Source organism: Strix uralensis, chromosome Z (genome assembly GCF_047716275.1).
Source record: "Strix uralensis isolate ZFMK-TIS-50842 chromosome Z, bStrUra1, whole genome shotgun sequence".
Lineage (NCBI taxonomy): Eukaryota > Metazoa > Chordata > Aves > Strigiformes > Strigidae > Strix > Strix uralensis.
The window spans coordinates 34,873,419-34,898,529 of record NC_134012.1 but is presented as its reverse complement, the minus strand read 5'-3'; the positions used below and the strand labels follow the sequence as shown (position 1 = coordinate 34,898,529).

Genomic DNA, 25,111 nt, shown 5'->3' with positions numbered 1-25,111 from the left:
GTTTAATATTTACTGAAAATTGCATCTGAATGATATTCTAATACTGGCTCTGAACTGCTGCAATAGCTATTTGCTTCTGCAGGTCACCTGCAGTGAGCAAATTGAAGATTAGTATATAGTTACTTTTCATTATATATAAACCCGTTTTTAAATAATAAAAAATGTATACTAAAACTGAAAAAAGCCTTCTCTCTATCCTTTTACACTAAGGACTGATGTGCGAACTGTGTATGGCTGTTTGTATGTTATGGCATGATATATGATGTCATTCCAAGCAACAAGCTGTCAAGGTCTCATCATCCCTGTATCGAATGCAGTACAGGAAACACTTCTTTTAACTTAATATTTATTCTAGCTTTATAATGCTGATTAATATTCTCAGGATGCTAGTAAAATGAACTAGCACCTAGATTCAGAAATTTACCTTCTGTTAGGCTGCTTTGAGCATGAATGGGCTCAGGTTATGGCCAAAGAAAGAAAAGCTTTTCTAACAGGCACAGTAGCACTAGCTAGCAACTGTATAATTTCAGAGAACAAAGTCATTCTCTATGGCTCATGCTTTCTCCAGTAGAGATTCCTCCTCACTGTACATGTTCAACTGCACAGTCAGCCCTAATGATTAGCGCTTTGTTAAAGCATGTTGTGTACAAGTGGAAAAGCTAAGAAACAACTCCCTGCTAACTTACCATAAGGTTCAAACCTCAGCACCTTATCAAACCTTTGTGAGTTATTGTGTGTGATTATTAGTGATCATTTTTAATCAAGCCTGAGGAAGAAAAGCACACAAAGCATCAAAGTTCCCAACCTTTTTCTCTTTATTCCCAACTTCATTTTTTAATCTGAAAAAGCTAAATCTTCTGAGGCTTCTAAGCACTGATGTTTTAAACCTGTGTGAGTACATAAGAATATTTGTCTGCATTTTCTTTTTTTCTGCAATGTAAGTATATTTTAGGTTTGATACTTGCAGAGAACCACTCGAAGGTAGGACCTACATACACTCCCAGTAAGACCAAAAAAAACCCTTCCAGAGTGACATAATTTTACACGACTGACTGCTAAACTGTGACTTTTTCACATAAGAATGGCAGAACTGAAGCTATATTGTGAGCTGTAAAGCATTCAGCCTAATTTTTAAAGTTCCTTCTGTGTGCTGAAGCATTATTGCAGTCAAAGAAAGCAAGCTATTCATGTAAGAAGTTTGCAGGACCAGATTCTTAGTGTGAATTTGCACACCTTAAAAGTAGGTGAAAAGAGGTAATGACAGCTGTGGTAATTGCTAATTAGATTAGTGCTGTAGGATTTTTGGATGAATGTTTAATTAACCCAGCAATGACTGGTTACATGTAATTAGCACAATATTCTGCAAAATCAAGAATGTGTTAATTGGATCAGATTTCTCAGCCTTTAAAAACTCCTTATTAGGCATAAATTGAACCTGGGGGCTAACAGGATTTTGCTCTCTCAGCACAACTATGATAGCCTCTACTAGTATAATGATGTGGGTCAGTAAGGTGAGGGGTATGATCCATACCACTATATGGATGCTTCCAGTAGTAATGCCATTATAGCAGCAAACCTGCACGACTTTAATTTAGTTGTGTCCATTCAGAGGTTCTATGATTTCTGTAATGAAAGCTCCTCCAATGTAACTATGCTTACAATGGAAGTGCTGTTAATGTGATTTCTTCTATTTCAGAGCACTCCTTGTGCAAACCTATTTTACAGAAGATGACTAAGCCATAGTGCTCTGAAAATTCAGCTCAATCCCAAGTGGAGTTTATACACTTCTGCCATTTTACTTGACCTACTGCCTCTTTTCCAAATGGGTGTGCTTTGCCTTGAAAATAACTGAAGTGATGTTTATTTTAATTGGTTAAGCAAAATAGATCTTCCATACAGGCTATTCTCTTAAATAAGGATTTTATGGAACTGGCTTTAATGCCTGTAATTACATCAAACACTAGATTTACATCAGACTCTTTCTGAATTCTGCGCAATCATGTGTTCTAGGGAAAGGTCTCTGAAGTTGTGCTTCATGCTGTGCTTGGTACTTTGTTCACCATTTATGAAATATTCACAGCTAACCTCATGGCTATCAGCTAACAAGCTTTAACATGTTTTACTGACAGGTGATGAAATTTCTTGCAGTACTTTCTCCTAAATGTACTAGCTCCTTGCTGCAATAGCAAGACGATGAGAATCCATGCTCAGAGAGAAGCTCCCTGTCAGCCTCTACAGCTGCATAACCACATTATGTCTGAGACTGTGTGCTCTGTGCATGTGAAGAGGCGTGGGGTTGAGGCTACCTCAGGTTCTCCATCAGGCAGCTTGCCAGTGAAAACAGGAAACACTGACAGTGAATTATAAATATTTTACATTTGTTGTTTTGCTAAACCTTGAATATCTGGTATGCAGACACCAACTTCATCTCCCCTGAAATCGCTCCCTGACAGCTGCACACACTCCCTCTGTTCCGATGAGAAAGAATGGGGATGAGAAGACTCAGTAGTTGGCCTGCTGAAAGAATGTTGATAAAAATATTAATTGTCCACACTGAGAACAAAGCCATCCTGTTTACAGTGCCTCGTGCTCCGTGGCATCCACAAAATGCGCTTCACCTTGAAAAAACAAAAAAGGACCAAAAGCTAAATTGAGTAATAATAATAATAATTAAAAAAAAAAAAAGTCAGGGCCAGTCTTATGTTTCTTTAAGGTCTTTTCTGAGGCATTTTCGTTTTGCTGGTTTAGCACATTGCTATTCCAAGCCATTTAGTCTGATCTGCTGGCGGCTTCAGCCTGCAGTTAGGGTGTTCAAACAAAGCAGTCATGAACCTACGCTGCCTTTCTGAACAAGGCAGTATCTCAGCTGAACCCTCTGCTGAACTCACCTTGCACTGCAACAGATAGGGAAGCATTCAGGCAGTCTGTTACCCTGGCTGGACTTCAGACAGCAACTTCTGGAGGGAGAGAGACGTTAGAAGAGCTAATGCTAGGACATCTGCAGCTGGACCTTACCTGAGCAGAGCTATTCACACCATTGAAGTGCCTTGGATGAAAATTAACTCCCTAAATTAGACAACTGCCTGGTCTAGCTTAGCCCCCATGTAACCTATCTGGGCTGGGGGATCAGTAGATTTCACCATGCCTACTACTGAGGCAGACAGATCAGAAAACATATCTTGCCTTTGATTTTTCCAGAGATTAGCTCAGAGAGAAAACGGAGCCTGAGAGTCATTTGCCTTTACTTGCCTCATCCTTGGTTTGTGACATTGTGACTGACAAAACTTCTGGGCCAGGACAGGTTTTGTTTCAGCACAGCATATCATTAATACATACCTCTGTCTTCGTGACATTGACCTTCATGACATAAGGAATTTTGCTCCTATTCTAGAGTTAACAAGTGTCTCCTATGTACATCAGCAAAGTCTACAAGGAAGTGAGCAATGCAGTGGTGCTGCAGGAAAGAAGTGGCAGTAATAAATGACAATTTAGAAGGACCCAGGAAGGTAGGTACTACTGAGAAGGCTGATTTCTCAACCCACAAGATACCTGTGCATGGGCAGCACCCCTTCTGCACATCAATCAAAGGGCACGATTTGGCTCAAAACAAATCCTGGAAAACAGTCTCATGAAGCAAAGGGCTTGTAAGCAGTAAGAATCATGGGAGTCGCAGTGCACACCTCTCTCTTGCATGTGCTCTCTGTAACAGAGCATCAGCTGTTACTGCACATGGCTTGATTTTAGCATGCTGATTTAATATTTACAGAGTGCCAATAAAATTTATATGATGACAGCTGGTGGCTCCTGTGGTAATTTATAAACAGCAACAACACAACACAGACATCAGAAATTCCAAGAGGAATTCTACGCTATTGTGCAATATTCAGCACCAAAGAATGTGGGTATTTTTCTAATTTTTCAGGCTTTTAATAATCTTTGTAATTATTAATACATCCATACTGGACTTTATGTGAAATCCTTATTATGCAAAGTTAGTATTTCCCCTAGGTATGTTTCTTCCTTCAGAATGGAGTTCACCACAAAGACTAATTATCTATTTATCTGGATTTGATACTCTGGCAAAAGTGTCAGGTAATTCCTATAGTCAGAGCATTTGCAGATACAGTTGGGAAGTCCAGCACGATTGCCTGCTTTTCTTCCAGCACTGTGCTTCCCCAAAAGAAATATTAACAAATGGGAACTGCTGTGCCTATGACTGAGTCAGAATAGGCTACTGCCCTTGTTCCACAACCTGTGTTTACTCTGTACATCCATGAGGAGAAAAGAGTAAAACACAATCTGTCTGGTAAGACCGCAGATCTAATGACTATCCATTACCAGTGTATCACTACAGAAATGCAAATCACCAGTAGTTGACTAGAAGATCACATTACTGAATGATTATTTTTCACTCTACTACAAACTTTCATTGATCATACTATTTCTCTTTGTTTATCTTTACATTTTATTTCCCAAGTTCTTGGTTTCCTTCCCACTCCTTGGTTGGGTATTGATTTTGGTTTTTACATTTATACTTCAAATCAGTGAAAAGTTTTCACAGCTTATTATGTCTTTTACATATAGACATAAATTTACATGTGAAATTTGTCATGGAATAGAGGCAGAGGCTGGTTTTTATTATGACAACCTTTCCAGTGATTCTTTTCCCCATGTTTTTCAATAGTCCAATTAATATGTCTATTATTTTGAGTGTTACCTGTTCCTAGGAACATATGTAGGTTGTTCTTGAGAAAGCACTCTCCTCTCTTTTACCTGGAACATGCTTCAATCTCTTTTCAGGAAACCTCCAGGTCCTGCTAATATATGTTTTCAGGTCAAAGAAAGTTTAGCTTGAAATGTTGACTATTTCCCTGTATAACAGAAGCCTGTGGACACAGAAAAATAAATCAGGACAAGGTCCGAAAGTCCCAACAAAAGCTTGAAATCCACCTAAAGTGACTTTTTGGGTACTTTCTTTCCAGAATAATCGTATTATGATTAAGTTTTACAAAGAATGTTATCAGTAATAAAGAAGAGTTTTCTGTATCAGTGGTGATCACCACTCTTCATCCATTTCATCCATCATTGTGCAGCAAAAGTGCTTCAGGGCAAGAGCCCATCAATTTACACTGGGAACCATGCCACTCAGACAGATGGGGATACCTTTAGGTAGCCAAAAGATCATGTATGTGCATCAGCAATGGGTGCTGAAGGGACGATTCTCAGCTGGGAACACTGAAAATGCTGTCTGTTACAAGCTGTCTGTAAATCTTAGCCATTGCTAATCCCTCATGGGTCTGGATTATCTTTTAAAACAGATTGGCTTCCATGGCCCTGTAAGGGCCCTCTGTGAGAAAGGAGAACAGCAGGGGACCCGAGTGTCATGAAAATTTTGCAACTGGCCTGTGCTGACTGAGAGAGGCTAGGACTTAAAGTATAGAATTACAAGAGTAATTGTTATTCATGCGCATGAGGTGCCCCATTCAAATTGGGGCACACCAAATGCAGTTTTACACATGGTTCTTATGCCTTTCAAGCATTCAGATACAATTCCAGATACCTGGCTGGATGGCCGGGCCCAAAGAGTTGTGGTGAACAGAGTTAAATCCACTTGATGGCCGGTCACGAGTGGTGTCCCCCAGGGCCCGGTTTGGGGGCCACTCCTGTTTAACATCTTTATTGATGATCTAGACGAGGGGATCGAGTGCACCCTCAGTAAGTTTGCAGATGACACCAAGTTGGGTGGGAGTGTTGATCTGCTCAAGGGTAGGGAGGCTCTGCAGAGAGATCTGGACAGGCTGGAGCGATGGGCTAAGGCCAACTGGAGGAGTTTCAATAAGGCCAAATGCCGGGTGCTGCACTTGGGCCACAACAACCCCCAGCAGCACTACAGGCTTGGGGAGGAGTGGCTGGAGAGCTGCCAGTCAGAGAGGGACCTGGGGGTGTTGATTGACAGCCGGCTGAACAGGAGCCAGCAGTGTGCCCAGGTGGCCAAGAAGGCCAATGGCATCCTGGCTTGTATCAGAAATAGCGTGGCCAGCAGGGACAGGGAAGTGATCTTGCCCCTGTACTTGGCACTGGTGAGGCCACACCTCGATTCCTGTGTTCAGTTTTGGGCCCCTCACTACAAAAAGGACATTGAATCACTTGAGCGTGTCCAGAGAAGGGCAACGAAGCTGGTGCAGGGTCTGGAGCACATGTCGTACGAGGAGCGGCTGAGGGAACTGGGGTTGTTTAGTTTGGAGAAGAGGAGGCTGAGCGGAGACCTCATTGCCCTCTACAACTACCTGAAAGGAGGTTGCAGAGAGCTGGGGATGAGTCTCTTTAATGAAGTAACAAGCGATAGGACAAGAGGGAATGGCCTCAAGTTGCACCAGGGAAGGTTTAGGCTAGATATTAGGAAGCATTTCTTTCCAGAAGGGGTTGTTAGGCGTTGGAATGGGCTGCCCAGGGCAGTGGTGGAGTCCCCATCCCTGGAGGCGTTTAAGAGTCAGGTTGACATAGCGCTTAGAGATATGGTGCAGTTGGGAACTGTCAGTGTTAGGTTAATGGTTCGACTAGGTGATCTTCAAGGTCTTTTCCAACCTGGATGATTCTGTGATTGTGTGACCACTCGCTACTTAGCACACACTACTGTGTTGAAAACCAACTATAATTCTGTGGTGTTGTCATCCATCTTCTTTCTTGATCTAGGTGTCCCAGGAGTTGGTCTTGCTATAGTTACTCAGCTATGAAGCCAGATAATTGGAAGGTTTCACAAAGGTGTGGGAGGGGCTGAGATGCTGCTGCAATCTTGTTAGTCCAGGGGTACCCTTTCTTTTTTGTGGGCGGCTTTAAGATTCCAAGAATCAAAAGACCCATTTCTCCAAGGTGGGGACTGTCCTCCTTGCAGTGAGCTGGGGCCCTTCATTTATGCTGACCTAACCATGATTATGCAGTATACCAGTGTACGATAAGAATCGCTTAAGAAAGCTAATACAATTTCGTACTATTAAGAAAGTTCATACAATTTCATGCTGTAAAGACTAACTGGTACAGTAGTTAGGGAATGAGAGTCTCCTAACAGGAGTTGGGAGGCCGTGGCAGAGGCCTGGTCTGCAGCACTTTGCAAAGGGACACCACAGAGATGAAGGAGAGAGAAGGACTGATCCCGACTAACATCTGTGCTCAGGATCGGGCTTGCACGAGTAAGCTCCGACACCGGATGAACAGCTGCACGCTGAGGCGGCTATGGCAAACAGGTTTCCCACAGCTTCTCGTTGGGCAGGGCAGACCATGCATTCAGTGCGGCTCCTCCCGCCTGCGCAGGGAAGGCCAAGTGCACACACCCCACATCCCCCCTGTGTGGGCGATCCTAACGCCAGGAGGCACGACAGCCCAGCTACGAGGCGGAGCCCCCGGCCCAGCCCTGAGGGGAATGCGGCGCGGGGTGCGGGCAGGGGCCGGGCGGAGCCGCCTGGCAGCCCGCCTGCCCACCCTCCGCCGCAGGCCCCTGCCCCGCCCCGCCGCCCGTGGGCCCTCAGCACGCATGCGCGGCGCGGGCGACGGAAGCGGAAGGTGCCGCGGAGGCGAGGGTTGGGCGCGTGCGGGCGCGCGTGCTGCGAGCGGCCGGGGTGGCCCCGCGGTTGCTATGGAGAGCGGGGGAGAGGGGGGCGCGTGACCGCGGCCCCTCCCTTCTCCTCCCGGCCTCGCCCAACGGTTGGTTCCGCCTCGCGCCCTGGGGAGGGGGGCGGCGGGGGAGGGCGGGGCGGTCCCAGGGCAGCCCCCGTTCGTCCCGGGCGTGAGGGGCGGCCCTGCGGGCGGGCCGCTGCGGGGTCCCGCGGCCGGGTCCCGCGGCCGAGCGCTGCTCTCGAGGCGGGGGCTCCACCGAGGGGCCGGAGCCGCCCTGCCTGCGGCGGTGGAGTGGCCAGTGCCGGGTGCCGCTCGGGGCCCGCGTCGGCCCTGTCCCGGGAAGGCTGGGAAGGCAGGCTGGCTGGCAGGGGGCTTTCTGTGGGGCGCGTTGGGCCCTCCCTGCCGCCAGACTTGGATGTCGGCTGTGCTCGTATTAAATCTGCGTTACCAGTCTCCGATGTCTGCTTCACCTGTATTAGCTTTAACTTCAGGAGTGCGGTTTTACCTATAGAGAGTTGCGGGAGGGAGACTTCATGAGTATCTCCGGGTCTATGAAATAAAGACATACTGTTACCATTTTCATGAAGCTCCACAGTGCTGCTTTTTTTTTTGCTAAGTGAGGAGGAGGGCACTTGCCACTTTCGAGGTGGTAGTGGAAGAGGTGTGTGGGTTTTGTTGGCTATGTGCTCCAGAAACAGCACAAGGAAATGCAATGCCCTCTGACCTTTAGGAGTTTCACACTTTTATTTTCCAGCTCTGGTAGTTAGTAAAATGAAATTTAGGTCTTCGTTCCCTTCGCACTGAGTATCCAAGCAGTGGTGTGCTTAAGTAGCGTATATTATCCGTCTCCAAGCAGCTGTTTGGTCAGCAGTCAGTGAAGGTAGTTTGCAGGGATTTGTGATCAGTGAGGATATAGTGTGTGTACATTAATATCAAGCCACGTCCCAGTCCAGGCCCATGTGACATCTTTCATGAATGCAGTAGGTGTTTACAGGTATGTCTTGCAAGATCCTATCTATGAAAAAGAATTGGGTGGGAATTTCTTGCCTACCTTAACCAACCTGCCACTTAGCAACTATGTAGTGCCAAGGTCTCTACTAACAACCATCTGTATTAGCGTGTGCAGTGCCAGGTACATGGGATTTTGTCATGGCAAAAATATACCGCTGTTTGTATTAACTGGTTATTCAGATACTAGTTTTGTTAAATGGAAGAGCTGCAGGAACGATAATGGTAATTCTGACACTTGATAACAACATGTAAGTGATTTATTTAAAATGTTGAAAATAATTTAGTTCCACTTTTTTTTTTTTTCCTGGGGAAGTGTATTTTTAGTTTTAGATCAGTAATTTTTGGCAGTAATTCTTAAGATTTCAGGAAAGTCACATCTAAAACCACAGCTGGATCCACAAATTGACGGAAGCTGTTGGTTGTTATGGCCTTGCCTTGGCTATCACGACTATTACAGCAAGTGTATCTCTCCTGCTTCTACTCTCCATTCCTTTTTCTGTCTGAATGGCTTAGAATGCATCTTTTTAAGAAAGTGGTGTTTTTCTCACTTCAGAAGTGTGTTTTATAGACCATAGTATTGTTCAGTTTGCGTGGAGTCTTAAAATTGTGTTTCACAGTGAACGATACTATGAATTATTGATCTGTGTCATTCTGGACTTGTTAAAGTATTTGTGAAAAAGGTTCTGGAAGTCAGATCTCACAAGTCTTACTTTTCTTACTGAAGTAGAAGTCCAGGGCTAAGGTGAGGCAGAATGTATAGGATCCTGGTTTCTAGTTATGTATCATTGCAACAGCCATAAAAGTGTAAGGAGCAAGATGTCACCAGAGCTGGTTTCATACTTCTTAGGATAAGAAATTGAGTAGTGCTTGTATTGGGTTTATGACTTGTCTTGATGCAGAATTGAAGTTTGCATTCAAATGAGCCTGTTAAAACACTATTTCAAGTTAATATTTCTGGTTACTGCAGAGCTTTCTCATTTCTTGGAAGTGACTTTCTGCCTGCCTGCCTCATTCTCTGGTCTCATTATTCAGTAGATGTCACATCAGAAGTCATATTGGGGGTGACTGTACTGAACAGATACTGACTTAATGATGACATTAACTGAATTGGGCAGAGGGAAAAGGGTTAGGAAAAAATGCTGTCCAGGCATCCTGTAGTAAAGGTAATTTTTGGAAGGGCAAGAACAATTTTTCATCATGTAAGAGAGACTCAGTCATGTTTTGGTAAATCTGAAGCTTTTCACAGCCACAGCTAGTGCAACTTGAGGCCATTCCCTCTTGTCCTATCGCTTGCTACTTCATTAAAGAGGCTCATCCCCAGCTCTCTGCAGCCTCCTTTCAGGGAGTTGTAGAGGGCGATGAGGCCTCCCCTCAGCCTCCTCTTCTCCAGACTAAACAACCCCAGTTCCCTCAGCCGCTCCTCGTACGACCTGTGCTCCAGACCCTGCACCAGCTTCGTTGCCCTTCTTTGGACACGCTCGAGTGATTCAATGGCCTTTTTGTAGTGAGGGGCCCAAAACTGAACAGAGTCATCGAGGTGCGGCCTCACCAGTGCCAAGTACAGGGGTAAGATCACTTCCCTGTCCCTGCTGGCCACACTATTTCTGATACAAGCCAGGATGCCATTGGCCTTCTTGGCCACCTGGGCACACTGCTGGCTCCTGTTCAGCTGGCTGTCAATCAACACCCCCAGGTCCCTCTCTGACTGGCAGCTCTCCAGCCACTCTTCCCCAAGCCTGTAGCGCTGCTGGGGGTTGTTGTGGCCCAAGTGCAGCACCCGGCATTTGGCCTTATTGAAACTCCTCCAGCTGGCCTTAGCCCATCGCTCCAGCCTGTCCAGATCCCTTTATTTTCCAGATATGGTGCCTTTCAAACCAGTGATGATGGTTGTTTCAGTATAATGCTCTTTTCTGTCTCTTTCAGAAAAGATAGAGAAGATGATGAAGAATCTCCCTTTCTTGAGAATGGGGCCTTTTTCTGCATAGTTCCAACTTATTTGTGGAACTTGCCATCAAAGGTATGGGTTTGAGTGAGGTGGTGTTTTTTCCTTTGTTTTTCTAATTATAAAAGTGAATAATGTCATGCAGGTAAAAGTTAGTCACTGAGTTATAAAAATCTGGGATATATTTCTATTGTGTGTATATATATAAAAGCATTCTTACTGTTTTCTGCAGAATTTCGCTGCTAATTGCTCACACATTATACTTACTAGGTCACTCAGAAACAAGTACTTCAGTACTTATATCTCTCTCTTTTATTTGTTGAGCTGTTATTTCCCCTTCTGAGGAAGTGCTGTGAAGTCATGGAGTCTCTGCTGCTCTGGTAAGATGGAAAACAGGTGGATTCCTCAGCAGTCAGCAGTGTTTCTGCCTCTGGTTTTTTTTGCCCTCTGTGTTTCTGTCAGTCTGCATGATTTCCCCTTTGTAAATCCACACTGACTACTCCCAGTCACCTTCTTGTGTTTGGAAACAGTTTCTGATATTATTTGTTTCACCTTCCCAGGGGTCACGGTGAGGCTAACAGGCCTGTAGTTGCCTGGATCCTCCTTCTTGCCCTTGAAGACAGGGTTGACAGTTGCTCTCTTGAGTCCTCTGGAACCTCACTCACCAGCTTAAAACTTTCAAACATAATTGAGAGTGGCCTCACAATGACAGGGCCAGCTCTTTCAGCACTCATGGTGGCATCTCATCAGGTCTCATGGAAGTGTTATGTCCAGTTTGTTTAAAGGTTTCTTAATCTGATCCTCCCTCACGCAGAGTAAATCTTTCTTGCTGCAGACTTTCCCACTGGTCTCAGGGGCCTGGGATTCCAGAAAGACCAAGGTAAAGAAGGTGCTTTGACCTTTTTGTACCTTTTCACTAGGTACTCCGCCCCATTTAATAGCAGGACCACATTTCCCCTAGCCTTCCAGGTACACTGCTTGTGTACAAGGCTTTCCTTTTGAACTTCATATCCCTCACTAGATTCAACTTCAGGTGGACTTTGGCTTTCCTAATACCATCCCAGTACACCCAAGTGGTATTTCTGTAGTGTGTGTGGCCCCACTTCACCTCTGTTCTGTTGATTAGAAGATCTCCACATGATTGTCCACATCATCCTGCATTCTTTGCTTACAAACCCTAACCACCACTGCCTTGATCGATCATAGGTTACTACCTCCCTCTCTCATCGTTCCTGGTCTAAGCCTTCCCCTAGCAGATTGACTGGCCTGTTGGTAAAGATGCTTTTATCTCATATAGTGTCAGGTGGATCCTGCCCACCCTCCCCAGCAGTTCTGTGGGTTGTAAAGGTTCTGTGGATGTAAAGGTGGATCTCAGCTTTTGACACGAGCTGCACAACCACTTGCTGGTCTGCAGGATCTGTCTACTCCTCCTCCAGGCCTTCCCCTTCACCATCAGGACAAAAGAGACACCACCTGGCTATCAAGCATTGTCCAACACCCTCTGAGCCATGTAGTTATGCTTGACACACTCCCGGTCTCCCCTGGCTATATCCGTGGTGCTCATATGGAAGAGCAGGTGAGGGTAATAGTCTGATGGCCAGACAGCTACCAGCCTCAGTAACAGCCTCTCCATAGTATCCAGGACCCAAGCCCCTGGCAGGCAGCAAGCCTTGCCAGGTGACAGGTTGGGCCAGCAGCGGTGCCTCTGTCCCTGCATCAGCAGGGAGTTTCCCACCACTGTGCCTTGCCCCACCCTGCCTGCACTGCCACAGGACTCGGGCACATCCAATTCGGAGGCTTCATTGGACAGAGCTCCCTGTCTTTGCCTGCTGACAGGGCTCAGAACCTGCTCTGTAGGTCGGAGCTGCAAGCGGATCAGGAACTGTCCTCCTGGTGCCAAAGCTCACAAGCTCCCTGGCTTCACCAGACTTGGCATCTATCTCCGTGTCCAGCTTGACAAGTTAAGGCTCTGCTGGCTTCTCCTCGGTGCAGTGAGGGTTCCTGTAGCTGCAGAGTCTTGGAGGGGATCTGGTCCATCTCCTTTTCAGCATCCATGATGTTGTACAGTCTGCTCACCTCCTCCCACAGCTTGTCTGCTTGATGAGACAGATCCTTCAGAAGTGCACGTTTAGAAGGATATAAAATGTTTTTTAATTCTATAACTGCTGGTTGCCAAAGCTAACTTACAACAGAGGCACATTAAGAACTCGCAGATTCAGGAGTATAATACTACATCATTTATATATCTAGAGACTGTACATATGTGTGTAGTATATTAATATCAGGTATACAACAGACTAGGGTGCATGCATGCTACTTATAGTAAAATTAAAAATGAATAGTAAATATAGGCCTAAGTAGGTTTTTGTGATTATCATGAACTTAAAAACAGTTTTAAGGGCACAGTAGCTGTATTCAGTATGCCACATGGATTTATAAAACAAGTGTTAGCAAATTTGATGCATTTTTCAGATAAAAATAAGCACTTAATACTCTGCTATACTTGAATGAAAACACTTGTACTGGAAGACAGCAAACAAAGGGTTATGATAAATAGTGCATAGGAGAGGTGTGAAAAATGTCAGCTTATTTGGGTCTGATTTTGATTAAAGATCTAGAAAAAGAAGAAAAGACAATTAAACTTGTGGATAATATTAAGCAGAGAAATTGTGAATGCAAGTGAGGATAGACAAACATGAAACAAGTAATCAAAACCCCTGGAAACAGACATGTCTGACTGATAAACGAAATTTCAGTGCCACAAGTAGAAGTTCAAAGGCATGGAAGGAAGTTCATCAGAAACGGACAAGTTTCCTGAAGCCCAGAAATTGGAGAAACTAATGGATAGGAGAATAGTTTGGGGTTTGTGTGCGTGTTGCAATATCAAGATACATACATGAATGCAGCCTGACAAAAAAAGTAACAGTAGTAATCCTTCCCTTGAAGGTTCTACTGAACAGAGCTTATGACTTGTTGCTGCATTTTTATGAAGGTCAGTTTATGAAGCTCTGAAGTTCATACTGTAGGATTGGCGGGGTTTCTTCAGCCTAAACCAGAAAAAGAACCCAGCACACTGAACTATCAGAATGGAAACCTTGATGTTTTAAGTGTGATTAATAGTAAGAAAACTCACTATTGTATGGTACCTCTTAATGATCTACATGAAAGATGTTAGGGTAGTGTGGATCTCTCCGCTATTGGTTTGCTATAAATGACATGAAGGAGGTCTGTTAAGCAGGGGAAAATGACAGTTTTCTAGGGAAATTTGTGACTATTTTAACAAACAAGCTTTTAAAAAATAATCTTGAAATATAGTTGGAAGACTATGATAGGTGGGATGAATCCTGGTATAACGTAAGTCATTCCCTGTATTCCTTCTTGGCTTTGCAACCTTTCTGATGGGAGGCTTCTTTAATGTTTATATCCTTTGCTGCTGCCAGCTGTCTGACAGTTGCTTACTTTATCTGTTACTGAATAGTTTTCCCAGGTACTTGTTTTACTTGCATCTTCATGATAAAGTTACTTTTTACTGAGATGTAACTAATTAATTAAATCATATTTCTCTTCCTGGTGCTTGAATGGTGTATGCAAAATGTCTGTGGGTTTTCACTTAATTCCTTAAATCAATAGCTGACAGGGTTTTGTTTTGTTTTTTTTTTTTTCCTATTTGAATGTATATGGAATCCTGTAGGTTGCATGATACTAGTTAATTTACTCCTTTTTTAAAATTTTATTTATCTCTCTAGGATAATATTTTCTTCCCGGGTCATGACAGATTATTACCTGTTTGTGTTCAATGGCACGACGAATTCACTTTGTGGTTGACCCTCAGGGTTGGTGCTGCATGGGCCTGATTATCTTTGTCTGGCTGTACAATACAATCTTCATTCCAAAAGTCATCCTTTTTCCTCACTACGAAGAGGGACATATTTCAGTTGTGGCAATTTTGTGTAAGTCAATTTAACTTAGCCCTTTTTTCTACTAGTAAAATAGTATCTTTAGGTAGTAGTTAACATAGGTGAGAAAGGTCAGAAAATAAAGAATAAGGTGAAGGATAAAGGATAAGAGTACTGGGATGCATCCTACATTTCTGTGTTCTGAGAAGCTGAGACACTTCATTTCAAATTCAAACTGCTGAGACAATTCATTTCAAAGCTGTTATGGTAAAACTTTTTTGTGTGGAAACGTGGAAAAAGCATTAATATGGCTTTCAGATCCTGTAGCTAGAACTTTTCAGAGAATTTCAGGCCCACAACTCTTAGTGCTTGTCAGAATGTGGGGTGGTAGTACTGATGATTGACAAACTGCGTTTTGTTAGTTTTGTCATACATCCCTGGATGAGTCAACTAATATGAGTTATGCTAATAGGTTTTGCTGAGGAAAAGGCTTGAATTATAATGAACCAACTTTTAAAGTGAGGGTGGACTATTGGGAATGTCCTTTCACATAGAGGCTTTGAGGTCTAGAATGGTTGGTGCTTATTTGATAAGACAGTGGAGGAACTTCTTAAATACAGTAGTAAGGTCATAGTGGCATCCTGCTGGTGCTGTCAAAACAGTGTTCACTGCTACCTTTTCCTCTCCCTTTTTAAGACTGGGGAGTAGACTGTATAGTACCAAAAATATATCTGGAACTAAATGAGAAGGCTGAGTAATTTCCAGCTCAGTTCTGGAGCATCTGTATTTTTGATGCAGTGTATAGAGATAGTTTGTACACCTGAAAAAGACTAACAAATGCTTATTTATTTTTTCAGGTTATTACTTCTGCTCATTGTTTTGTATAGCTTCATTACTAAGAGCCTCAGTAGCTGATCCAGGAAAACTACCTGAAAACCCAAAGATACCAATTACAGGTACATCAAGTTGTTTCTATATAATTGAATAAAAATTATTGTAATGTCCTCAAAAGAATTAGGAATCAATTTGATTTTGTGAGATTTGGTGGAAACCGTAAGCTGTCTCTGCTGAAGCCTATATTGTTAATGAAATTAAAATTGGTATGTCACTGTTTTTAACTGGTATATTTCCAGTGCTTTCCCTTGTGTAGACTCAAAACTTCTTTTTCAAAACCTGTATTCCATCAGAAGTTTAGTTATGTAGGAACTTCTGCTAGGAAATTTTTCCATGGGAAGAATTGTTTTGCATTCTAGGCTTTCAAACATACTGCGTATACTTCTAACTTGATAATATTTAATAAGCAATGTTTAAGGATGATTAGTCATTATAATTCTACAGCTTTTTTTCTAAGTAAATTTATAAGATGTTGAAAGTGGTGGTAGAAGGTACTCTTAAGCTGGATTTTACCTGTGCCTTTTTTACACTTTTTTTCCAGTGGCTTATGGGCTGTTAACCAAACAAATGTGATACTAATTATATTGCATTGCAATAGAGCAGCAACTTAACGTGAGAATTCCTTCTGTCCTGGTGAATTTATCCCACAATTCCTGTATGATATCAGATGCTCCAGAAATTGGAGGAAATTTGAAAACTTAATAACTAATAATTAATCTGGCTTCAGCAATCAAGGACAACAAGAAATGTTTCTATAAGTATGTCAACAGCAAAAGAAAGACAGGGAGAGCGTCCATCCCCTGCTAGATGCAGGAGGAAACATGGTAACAAGTGATGAGGAGAAGGCTGAGGTGCTTAATGCCTTCTTTGCCTCAGTCTTTCATAACAAGACTAGTTGTATTGAGGGAATCCAGCCTCTCAGCCAGAGGACAGAGACTGGTAGAACGACCCCCCCGCAATCCAGGAGGAGATAGTCAGTGACCTACTGCATCACATAGACATACACAAGTCTATGGGACCAGATGGGATACACCCGAGGGTGCTGAAGGAGCTGGCTGGGGTGCTCACCAAGCCGCTTTCCATCATTTACCAGCAGTCCTGGCTGACCAGGGAGGTCCCAACAGATTGGAAATTGGCCAATATGACGCCCATCTATAAGAAGAGTCGGAAGGATGATCTGGGAAATTACAGGCCTGTCAGCTTGACGTCGGTGCCCGGGAAGCTGATGGAGCAGCTCATCCTGAGTACCATCATACAACACCTGCAGGACAACCAGATGATCAGGCCCAGGCAGCATGGGTTTATGAAAGGCAGGTCCTGCTTGACAAACCTGATCTCCTTCTCCGACAGGGCGACCTGCTTATTGGATGAGGGAAAGGCTGTGGATGTTGTCTACCTTGACTTCAGTAAGGCCTTTGACACCATTTCCCACAGCATTCTCTTGGTGAAACTGGCTGCTTGTGGCTTGGATGGGCACACGCGTTGCTGGGTAAAAGACTGTCTGGATGGCTGGGCCCAGAGAGTTGTGGTGAACGGAGTTAAATCCAGTTGGTGGCCGGTCATGAGTGGTGTCCCCCAGGGCTCGGTTTTGGGGCCACTCCTGTTTAACATCTTTATTGATGATCTAGACGAGGGGATCGAGTGCACCCTGAGTAAGTTTGCAGGTGACACCAAGTTGGGTGGGAGTGTTGATCTGCTCGAGGGTAGGGAGGCTCTGCAGAGAGATCTGGACAGGCTGGAGCGATGGGCTAAGGCCAACTGGAGGAGTTTCAATAAGGCCAAATGCCGGGTGCTGCACTTGGGCCACAACAACCCCCAGCAGCACTACAGGCTTGGGGAGGAGTGGCTGGAGAGCTGCCAGTCAGAGAGGGACCTGGGGGTGTTGATTGACAGCCGGCTGAACAGGAGCCAGCAGTGTGCCCAGGTGGCCAAGAAGGCCAGTGGCATCCTGGCCTGTATCAGCAATAGCGTGGCCAGCAGGGACAGGGAAGTGATCTTACCCCTGTACTGGGCACTGGTGAGGCCACACCTCGATGACTGTGTTCAGTTTTGGGCCCCTCACTACAAAAAGGACATTGAATTACTCGAGTGTGTCCAGAGAAGGGCAGCGAAGCTGGTGCAGGGTCTGGAGCACAGGTCGTACGAGGAGCGGCTGAGGGAACTGGGGTTGTTTAGTTTGGAGAAGAGGAGGCTGAGGGGAGGCCTCATCGCCCTCTACAACTACCTGAAAGGAGGTTGCAGAGAGCTGGGGATGAGTCTCTTTAACCAAGTAACAAGCGACAGGACAAGAGGTAATGGCCTCAAGTTGCACCAGGGAAGGTTCAGACTGGATATTAGGAAGTATTTCTTTACAGAACAGGTTATTAGGTGTTGGAATGGGCTGCCCAGGGCAGTGGTGGAGTCCCCATCCCTGGAGGTGTTTAAGAGTCGGGTTGACATAGCACTGAGGGATATGGTGTAGTTGGGAACTGTCAGTGTTCGGTTAATGGTTGGACTAGATGATCTTCAAGGTCTTTTCCAAACTTGATGATTCTGTGATTCCGTAGTTCTCCACAGAGAAAGTCTATATTTTTATGAACTGTTTGATGCTCTTAAGGTTCTTGCCTAATGCACAGTTTTACATAATAGTTTAGAATGGAGTAGGGCCATTAAACAGCATGAGCTTTGTCACATTAACAGAAAATACTTTTACTCTTCCTGATGTTAGAATCTAGGATGATGTCTTTGGAAATATGATTTGTTTAGCCTCAGCACTGATTTTACAATGTGAACAAATTAGGTGGCAGATAGTAGAAAGGGCTGTATCTCCCTGGGATTCATATATGAAATATCACAGAAAATGTCATGTTCGTGTACTTTCTGCTCCTTTGATATGGTAAAATGAAAGGTGGCTCAGACTTAGGTTCTGCAGTCAGAGTTCTTGCTGCAGGAAAGACAGTGTGGATTCTGCAACCCGAGCAGGAGAATGAAGACACTCAGTACAGTTACAGACAATTACATTTATGACTGAATGTTCATTTACCTGCAAAATACCAGGACCAGTAAAATTTCCCTTTGGGCATAAAAGTTCCTTTCTGTTTTAAGGGATCCCTTTGACTAGCTCTCCAACCTCTTCATGCTCCATTCATTTCATACAGCAATGATACTTTATAGATACTTCTGAAGATGGAACACTTAGGCTTGACTGTGACATTGATACTGTGATTTAGTGTGTGCTATATCAGGGGTTTTGTACTTTCTAAAGTAGAACTTTACTTCTCTGGTACTCTCTACGTTGACAGGAAGACACATTTTTGTGTAGTATAAATTGTATTAAAAAATGAGATTGGGGTGTTTCTGAACTCTGATGGTAGGTACCCTATTAGGGAGTGACACCTTGGTGACTCTGAATTTATGGGAACAGATTATAAATCAGTTTCCATCTGGCATTATTGCAAGTTTAATGGTCTCAGATACTGGGCTTCTTTACTTCCAGTGTCTGAATCTTATTTTGCAGCAAGAAAGAGAAGATTAGAGCTGCCTGCAGGTGGCTCAGAAGTGCTAAATTTAATGTTACTTTGTTTACATAGGACAGTGCTTTACCATATAAAATTTCAGAATGCACTACTGTAAAAACTAAGCTTTTTTTTTTTTTCCCCCGGGATGTAAGAAATTTCTCTGCATCAAAAAAAAGTTCCATTTAGATAGAAACAACCAGTCAAAGTATTTAAGATTCTCATTCATGCACCTATTTTCCTTAAAGACAGAAAATATATGCTTTTGTGAATGGAAGTATAACAGCATTGGTGCAATTTGTTTCCCACGTGAAGATGAACTTTCTGAATACATGATTTGTATTCTTGTTTTCAAAGGCTTCCTCTAATATGGGTGGTGCAATTTGAGAGAAATAATAGCTAAACTGAGCAATAGTGGCTTCTAGTGGTTTCAGCTTCTCAGTATCTCTGGAGATCAGCTTAAAGAATCTCACACTGGGCACCCGAAAATAGTGTATATTTTTAAATACAAGCTTATCCTCTATCTGTTCTGTGGTTGTCTTATGTGTAAAATTGCATGTTGTAAGATGTATGTCATGAAATGCTTTGAGATGGAAGATGCTCCTGAAGTGTTCCTTATGTATTTTATTTTAGTTAACTAGCTTTTACAAATCTGAGTAGCAGTATTTCTTCAGGAGGTTTTGGAATGACAGTGAGGTTCTGTGATGATTCTGTCTAGCAAATAGTTTTTTCACAGTAGATGTGTAAGAAAATAATTGAATTACGGTCTTCGTTGTTTGAGTGACAGCTTTTGTGCTGTAATAATTACTCCTTAGAAATATATAGGAGGAGAGAGGATTTTGGAGCAGAAAACTGGCACAGAGTGGCAGTAATATCTTCCAGTTTAATTAAGGTGACAGTGGGAAAAAAGTTTTTTGTATGCTGCTTACCCTTATCACATTACGGTATGATTTTTTTTCTCTTTGAATCACTAGCATATAGATTTATCACGAGCATGCTGTAGTGAGTTTAAATCCCTCTAAGGTGTCTTTAAATTTTCACCTAGAACGAGAATATTGGGAATTATGTAACAAATGCAATATGATGAGACCAAAGCGTTCACACCACTGCAGTCGTTGTGGACATTGTGTGAGAAGGATGGATCACCACTGTCCATGGTAAGATCAGGACATTTGTTCCAACAATCTGCTGTTGTTCTAGTGAATCATTTCAAAGTCCATGGTCTTGACTGTTGCTCATTTGTCATATTTCCTTCACAGTAGTGCTTAATCATTTAGACATTTAGAGCAGGGAAAGAACAGCTTTGAGACTTCCTTATGTCTACAAGTAAAACTGACAGTAAGAACTGTTGCAGTGTAACATTTTATCATTGTCAAATTGTTATATGCCATATAGTTTTGGAAAACTCACATGTTTTGTTTAAAGACTTGGAATTTTTACTCCTAAACTGATCTCAACATAATTAACTGGTGCATTGCAGATTTATTTCATTTGTTGCAATTTAGTTTCTGATGCTGGAAAAAAATATTTTTTGTAGTAATTTAGACTACATTTTTTCAGTTTTTTATGTTTCTTGGATTGAAATAAAAGATTACAATTTCAACATAGGAGGGGATGCTCTTTATAGTAATAAAAATAGATCATGGTTTCAGACAGTTTTGGGATTTTGGTTTACCGAATGGCTGTGCTGATTAGAAAATATTATTGACTCATACCATGCCCCACTTGCCATAAGCTCTCCAATTTTGTGAGTGAAATTGCTTATTTTAGTGTTCTCTAACTAGTTCAGTCAAAATGAACTAATCTGGCTAAAATTCTCTATTTAAACTGATTGTTTGTAGCTTAAAATTAAAGTAAACATTTCTGTCAATAGTTCTGAGATATCATTTCCAGCAAGACTGCAGTGATGAACTGCAGAGGACAGAGTTGACATCAGGATCATCCTATGTTGATTTAGCCATTTTTCAAACTACCCTTTTTGTCAATCGCTACTTAAGAAAATAGTGCCAGCATAGTGTTTTTGTCATTGTGGCTTAGCTTGGTACTGATGTCTGTGCCAATGCTTGTATGAAATTGCACCCTGACTGCATTTTTTGCATCAGTGTAACTTCTGTGAAGCAGACTAGACCTAGATTTCAAAGGTTTTGAATATCATACTTAATATTTCTAGAATCCTTGTGATTCCTTTACTCCTTTATGTTAGAGTATACAGAAGGAGTTTCTGAATAGAGATGCCTGTTTAGTCTTCTGTGTCTTAGGCTCCTTCCTAAGTCATGCTTATTTGTCATTGGGGTACCCTGTGATCACATTTATTTCAAACCATTCATTTGCATTTCCAGTTTTTGGACTCTACATAGTTCACAATAAGTGAAATGTGTTGAGTAGCAGGAGATGATATGTCTTACTGTGAAATTTTGCAGAGTTTATAAAAATAATTTTCTTATTTGATTATTCCTTCAAGTTGTAGGAGTATCTTTACTCTATGAAGATACAGAGATATATGTCTCCTGTTCTAAGCAGTGATCTCAGTAAGTCAACCTACGCTTCAGGTGGCAGTGTAAGGAAACCACTCTTTACAGTAACTGCCATTTCTAACATACAGAACATCACTTTGATTAAAATTGGAGTGATTGGTCAGTAGTTCTTATGTTTGCTCCATAAATAATCATAACTTCTCTTATTCACAGTATCATAACTGCAGTGTTAAAGGCTTTATATTTCTGCCTTTATATATACACTTTGTTTCTCTGCAGGATTAATAATTGTGTTGGTGAAGACAATCATTGGCTGTTTTTACAGCTGTGTTTCTACACTCAGATCCTTAGTTCCTATACACTGATACTTGATTTCTGCCATTACTACTACTTTTTGCCTCTGAAAAAAGAAAACTGGGTAAGAATCTGTTTTCTCTATGAAGTGAATAAATAGCTAGTACTGCAATGTAATTTATTTTGGTATCTAGTTACTACAATTCTGCTGGCTCAGTTGTTGACAGTAAAGAGAGTTCATCTAGATGTATGTTATCAAGTGAGCAAACTGATTTATGGTAAGTAACAAAATATCATTCTAAAAGGGTATATGATTTCTGTGTTAAAAACACAACATTAGTTTTCTTAGAAGTCTAGGAAAGGATGACAGAACCAGTTATGTTCCTTCAGAAGTGATTCATGAATACTGGGAAGAAGCAAGGTAACTACTTTAGGTGTATTCAATTTTCTTTTTACTTTCTCCAAAGTAAATTTATGCAGAGCATGTATTCTAAGTCCCTGTTTAAAAATGCTGATACTGCCAGAAAAATGAGAAAAAAACATATGATCATTGTGAAAGGAGAAAAATGTACATTGGTTTTGAAGCTATACTTTGTGTTGCCTTGAAAAGGTCATGTGGCTTAAGGGAGAATTAAGTTCAGTTTGTTTTACTTGGACTCTATGCCATTATCATATTTCAGCATCTTGGCATCAGCAAAACACAGTTGAACACACAGAGAAAATGGACTTATGGATTGGAATAGAGTAAAAAATTAGGAGTTTCTTCCATTATGAAACTGAAGTTATGAAGTCTCTGTGTCTGGTGCTCATTTTTGTCTATTATCTGTAATGTTCAGAATATTCAAGAGGTTTGCTTGATAGCTGCTGAATGCTTGAAAGTGCTAGAACAGCAAGGGTGATTTTCTTTTGCAGAAAGTGTTATGAGAATTTATGCCTAAGGAAGCATAAAAACTTCTATCTGAAATGGACTTTGTACTGGACTATAACAAATATAAACACAATAAAGAGAAAAACCTAGAAAACAAGTTTAAAACATATTCAAAATTAGGTAAGTGAAGAGTCTAAGACCATCCCAGGAGTTGTAGTGTACTTTAAATTTTGTTGAGGTTTTTTCCAAGTACCGAAGTGCTGCAGATTTTTTATTCCATGTTAATGAGACACCCCAGCATACTCTCTGCTGATGATGTCACACCCATCTTTCAAGGCTACTGAAGCCTTGGTTATGGGTAAGGCAAGTCCCATTTTCCATTTGGTTGAACAGCTTAAGTTTGTTATATTGTTTTGTATCCTAAATGGTATGAAGTAACAGTATTAAACTTCCTGAAAAGTTCTATTTCTGCAAAAGAATGGGGCATAGCCTTCCAAACTTCTTACTTGCTCCCATATCAGTCTGCAGTGGATGTGATGTTCGCAAGAAAGTGTATGTGAAGATGATGTGTCAAAGGAGAGCTGAAAATGTAGGAAGACTACTCCTTGGATCATCCAGAACTGATAACAGTGTTATATTCAAGTTGATAGTTAACAACTTTTTATTACATGGAACATATCAAAGTTGAGGTTTTTTGCAAATTTCTCTTAAAATAACTTCCATTCTAAAGGAATTTAATTTTAAAGTTTTTTCATCTATGTGAATATTTCCATTTGTTTTCGTTTAACCCTGGCTGACAGCTAAGCACCATGCAGCTTGCTTGTTCACTCCTCCCTCCTGCTGGTGGGATGGGGAAGAGAATCAGGAAAGAAAAGTAAAACTTATGGGTTGAAATAAGACCAGTTTAATAACTAAAATAAAGTAATAATATTTGTAATGAAAATTAATATAGCAGAAAGAGAGAGAGAAATAAAACCCAAGAAAAGACAAGTGATGCACAATGCAACTGCTCACCACCCATTGAGCAATGCCTGAGCAGCGATCTGCCCCCCTCCAGCCAACTCCCCCCCAGTTTATGTACTGAGCATGACGTTCTATGATATGGAATATCCCTTTGCCTAGTTTGGGTCACCTGTTCTGGCCGTGCTCCCTCCCAGCTTCTTGTGCACCTGCTCGCTGGCTGAGCACGGGAAACTGAAAAATCCTTACCTTAGGATAAGCACTACTTAGCAACAACTAAAACATCAGTGTGTTATCAATGTTATTCTCACACTAAATCCAGACCACAGCACCGTGCCAGCTACTAGGAAGAAAATTAACTCTATCCAAGCTGAAACCGGAACTCTAAAAATACAGAAAAGAGAAAAATTTGTTGTCTGTTACTGCGCTGTAAACTGAGACAGACCTGTTAAATGTGTTTCACATTTGTCATTTTGTTTCCAGTTTGTTGCAGATGGGCTTTTCATACTCACTTTGTTTTACAGGCATTGTGAGGTTTGAGGGAGTTATTTTGATTTGTTGTAGGTGCAGTCAAGTTAAAGGGATACGAAATCGCAGTCTTTCTGTATTAGTGAAGAAATCTGTCATCTAAGTAAAATTTCTTACCAATATGTTACATTTTGGGTTTTTGGAATGTTAATATTTTTGAAAGGTAACTAAGGGTAAATTACTTTGCTTCTAGTTTCAGTAGCTTTGTAAACTTGTTTTTAATTTATACACTAAGTTAACCGACTACATTTCTTGACAGAGTAATCTTATATTTTCTGTATTCTGAAGGCTTCCCATGCACAGGGTTTGCAGGTTTCAAACACAAAGGCTTCTCAGTGATACTGGATTGGGTATTGCAGTGCTTCTAAAAGAGTGTTATTTTCCAAAGTTAAAATCTTTGTATGAAATTGACAGAAATTGCTTCTCTAATAGTGTAATTTCATGGTAGAATATTTCCTTTTTATTGTGAGAGTCTCCTGAATGCTCAAATTTAAGTAATTACACTGTGTTTAGATAATGAACCCAAGTTCTATTTATTAACCTTGCTTTTTAAAAGGAGAATGAAAGGGAACCAAATTATTTGCTTGGAGATGGTCTGTGCAAGGGAGGAAAAGGAAAATCATGTTTACTTCAGACAGTTTACAACCTCTAAAAAGGTAATAATAAATAGTTATTTTTATATATGAAAGTTATATATAAAACTTTGTTCCTGATGGTTTAACTGGGTTAATTTCAAGTCTTTTGGAGGAAGACCTATTTTTAATATCTATCCTTTAGAAGATGGGACAGGTTAGGAGGCAGAATACATACGCAATAATTATTGTAACCATAGTTGCCTGAGGAGTGGATCAGGTTCCCATGTTTGGCTGCCTAAATTTAGAGTCATGGAAAAAAATGGTGTACTTTGTTGTATTTTGTTTTGATTTAGCTGTGGGGTTTTTGGCTTTATCAATTTGCATATGTAGACACTTCAAGTGACTCTCTTCCTTTTGAAAAACTGTATCTATGTTATAGTATATAACATTCTGTGCCTCAGATAAATATGTTTAATACCTTATAGAAAACTTAGTAGACACAGCAGGTCTGGTCCCTTCAGACCTTTGTTAAGTCTAGTATTACACTGAATAGTATTTAGCTTT

At 41.7% G+C, this 25,111-nt stretch overlaps 1 protein-coding gene across 5 annotated transcripts in view; it reads left to right on the top strand.

Moving 5' to 3' along the window:
- Positions 1-7,567: 7,567 nt before the first annotated feature.
- Positions 7,568-25,111, top strand: part of ZDHHC21 (zDHHC palmitoyltransferase 21) — a 45,206-nt gene continuing 27,662 nt past the window's right edge. The window contains exons 1-7 of one of the 5 annotated variants that reach the window (XM_074855798.1): positions 7,568-7,698; positions 10,546-10,639; positions 10,889-10,944; positions 14,311-14,514; positions 15,318-15,416; positions 19,894-20,005; positions 21,602-21,740. In XM_074855798.1, coding sequence (XP_074711899.1) covers positions 14,361-14,514; positions 15,318-15,416; positions 19,894-20,005; positions 21,602-21,740 — 504 coding nt within the window. In that variant the 5' untranslated portion in view covers positions 7,568-7,698; positions 10,546-10,639; positions 10,889-10,944; positions 14,311-14,360. Of the gene's footprint in view, positions 7,699-8,466; positions 8,606-10,545; positions 10,640-10,888; positions 10,945-14,310; positions 14,515-15,317; positions 15,417-19,893; positions 20,006-21,601; positions 21,741-25,111 lie in introns of those variants that run through there. The other 4 variants (XM_074855800.1, XM_074855796.1, XM_074855795.1 and 1 more) reach the window with 4 other exon arrangements.